Below are 1,891 nucleotides of genomic sequence, written 5' to 3' on the forward strand. Positions count from 1 at the left end.
ACCGCCCAATTCGAGCGCGTGGCAAGATGTGACCGCCCGGCGATCGATATTGCTATGCGCACATCTCGCCACGCGCTCGAATTGGGCGGTAGGCCGGCCTAAGACAACGATTTTTAATAATTAATTACTCGTTAACTATTACGAAAATTGCAAAATGGTACAGGACTTTTCCGTTCATCTCGATCCGTTCTACCATCTCAAAAATTTTGTCGGATATGGAAAGACTCACCCTGTATAAGTCCGTAATTAATTAGCACCAATTAATTTGTGACGACTACTGCGTATAATTGCTACAAATTTCTTACTTAATATACTGCACCCATTCTGGCGAAAATTCTGGCAGAATAGATCTCGAAAAACCATCCAATTTACTATTTTCAGCTATGCGGGTTTTCATAACTGCTGGGTAATCACCAGTTGTTGAGAAAATAGGATGAGCCATCCATCCGCAGTCAAATTGGAAGAATGTGTCTACTGCTGCAGTATCGGCAAGATTTTTGGGCAATGCGCCGAAGCAATGTGAAACTATACCGATTTGGCCTTTCTGTTGTTCACGAAATTCTGTGTCGTAGATGTGATAAATCTTGGCATGTGCCTTCAGAATATTATGTACACACAGATATTTACCAGGAGAGCCTAATTTCTTTCCTAAAATAATATTCTGTTTTAAAAATTATCCAACTTTGTAAAAAAATATTAAACGTTTATCGGTAAATAATGAACAAACATAAAGAATACCTGGTGAGTGTACACCAAGAGAATATCCATCAATGCAAAGAACATTAGGTTCATTGATAGTCATAAAATATTTAATATTGGCCCCGAGTTCTTTGAAAACGACTCTTGCATAATCGGAAATCCATTCTACCATCGTTTCATTCATCCATCCACCCATGCGTTCAAGGACATCTGGATGATCCCAATGATACAAAGTAACAAATGGTTCGATGCCATTATCTAGTAATTCCTTGATAAGATTTTTGTAATAATCAAGTCCCTCTTGATTAACCAAGTTAGCGTAACCAGTTGGTAAAATACGTGACCAACTGAGAGAAAACCGGTAAAAGTTAACCTATATTTATAAAGACATTATAGTTTGACTTTCTATATTCCACATCGTTAAAAATTTTTTTATACGATATTTATACAGAATGTACCCCCATGCTCTTTAATAATTGCACATCTTCTTTATACTTATGGTAGGAATCACAAGCCACATCGCCATTGCTACCATCAAGTATTAAATCTGGATGTTCGTGTGTCCATCGGTCCCAAATATTCTCACCCTTACCTTTTTCAAATTAAGTACATCATAATATAAATTAATTATAAAAATAACGAAAATGACTATATAATATTCTATAAGTCTTGTCTGTATACCAAAGTTGCTAGGTTCTCTTAATGCATCAATAACTAAATGACATCGAGCATTAAATAAAGATTCTCTACATACCGCCTTCATTCCAACCTCCTTCTATTTGATAAGAAGACGAAGCTGTGCCAAATAGAAAATTTTTGGGATAAGATAATGTGTCGTGAGCAAAGCCATGAGTGACAACAAAAATAAGGCTGAAAGCGACTCCGAGAAACGAATAGCTCGCCATTGCGAAGACGACTGAGCATCAGTATCTTGGCAATTGAGTATTATCAGCCATTCATACAGACCCTCCATATATTCTTTTAATGATAGCAACTAATTTCTTAATGTTTCTCTCCTTTTACACATCGCGTACGGTCTCATTTATACAGTCAAATGTCTATATGATAGAATTTGCAATTAACACACACATTCATATAATATATGTATAGTTTAATCGAGTTTTTTCTGTGCGATTTTTTCTATGAATCAATACTTTCTGATTATTTCTTGTTATAAACTTTTGGACAAATA

At 35.7% G+C, this 1,891-nt stretch overlaps 1 protein-coding gene across 1 annotated transcript in view; it reads right to left on the reverse strand.

Moving 5' to 3' along the window:
• LOC105561875 (myrosinase 1-like) overlaps positions 1 to 1,656 on the reverse strand; it is a 4,251-nt gene extending 2,595 nt beyond the window's left edge. Inside the window, exons 1-4 of the mRNA XM_012012230.1 lie at positions 1,454 to 1,656; positions 1,158 to 1,291; positions 739 to 1,072; positions 306 to 648 (exon numbers count right to left, since the gene is read on the reverse strand). Coding sequence (XP_011867620.1) covers positions 306 to 648; positions 739 to 1,072; positions 1,158 to 1,291; positions 1,454 to 1,604 — 962 coding nt within the window. The 5' untranslated portion in view covers positions 1,605 to 1,656. The remainder of the gene's footprint in view (positions 1 to 305; positions 649 to 738; positions 1,073 to 1,157; positions 1,292 to 1,453) is intronic.
• Between the last annotated feature and the right edge of the window lie 235 nt (positions 1,657 to 1,891).

This window comes from Vollenhovia emeryi, unplaced genomic scaffold (genome assembly GCF_000949405.1).
Source record: "Vollenhovia emeryi isolate VEMERY1.0 unplaced genomic scaffold, V.emery_V1.0 DF939198.1, whole genome shotgun sequence".
Taxonomy (NCBI): domain Eukaryota; kingdom Metazoa; phylum Arthropoda; class Insecta; order Hymenoptera; family Formicidae; genus Vollenhovia; species Vollenhovia emeryi.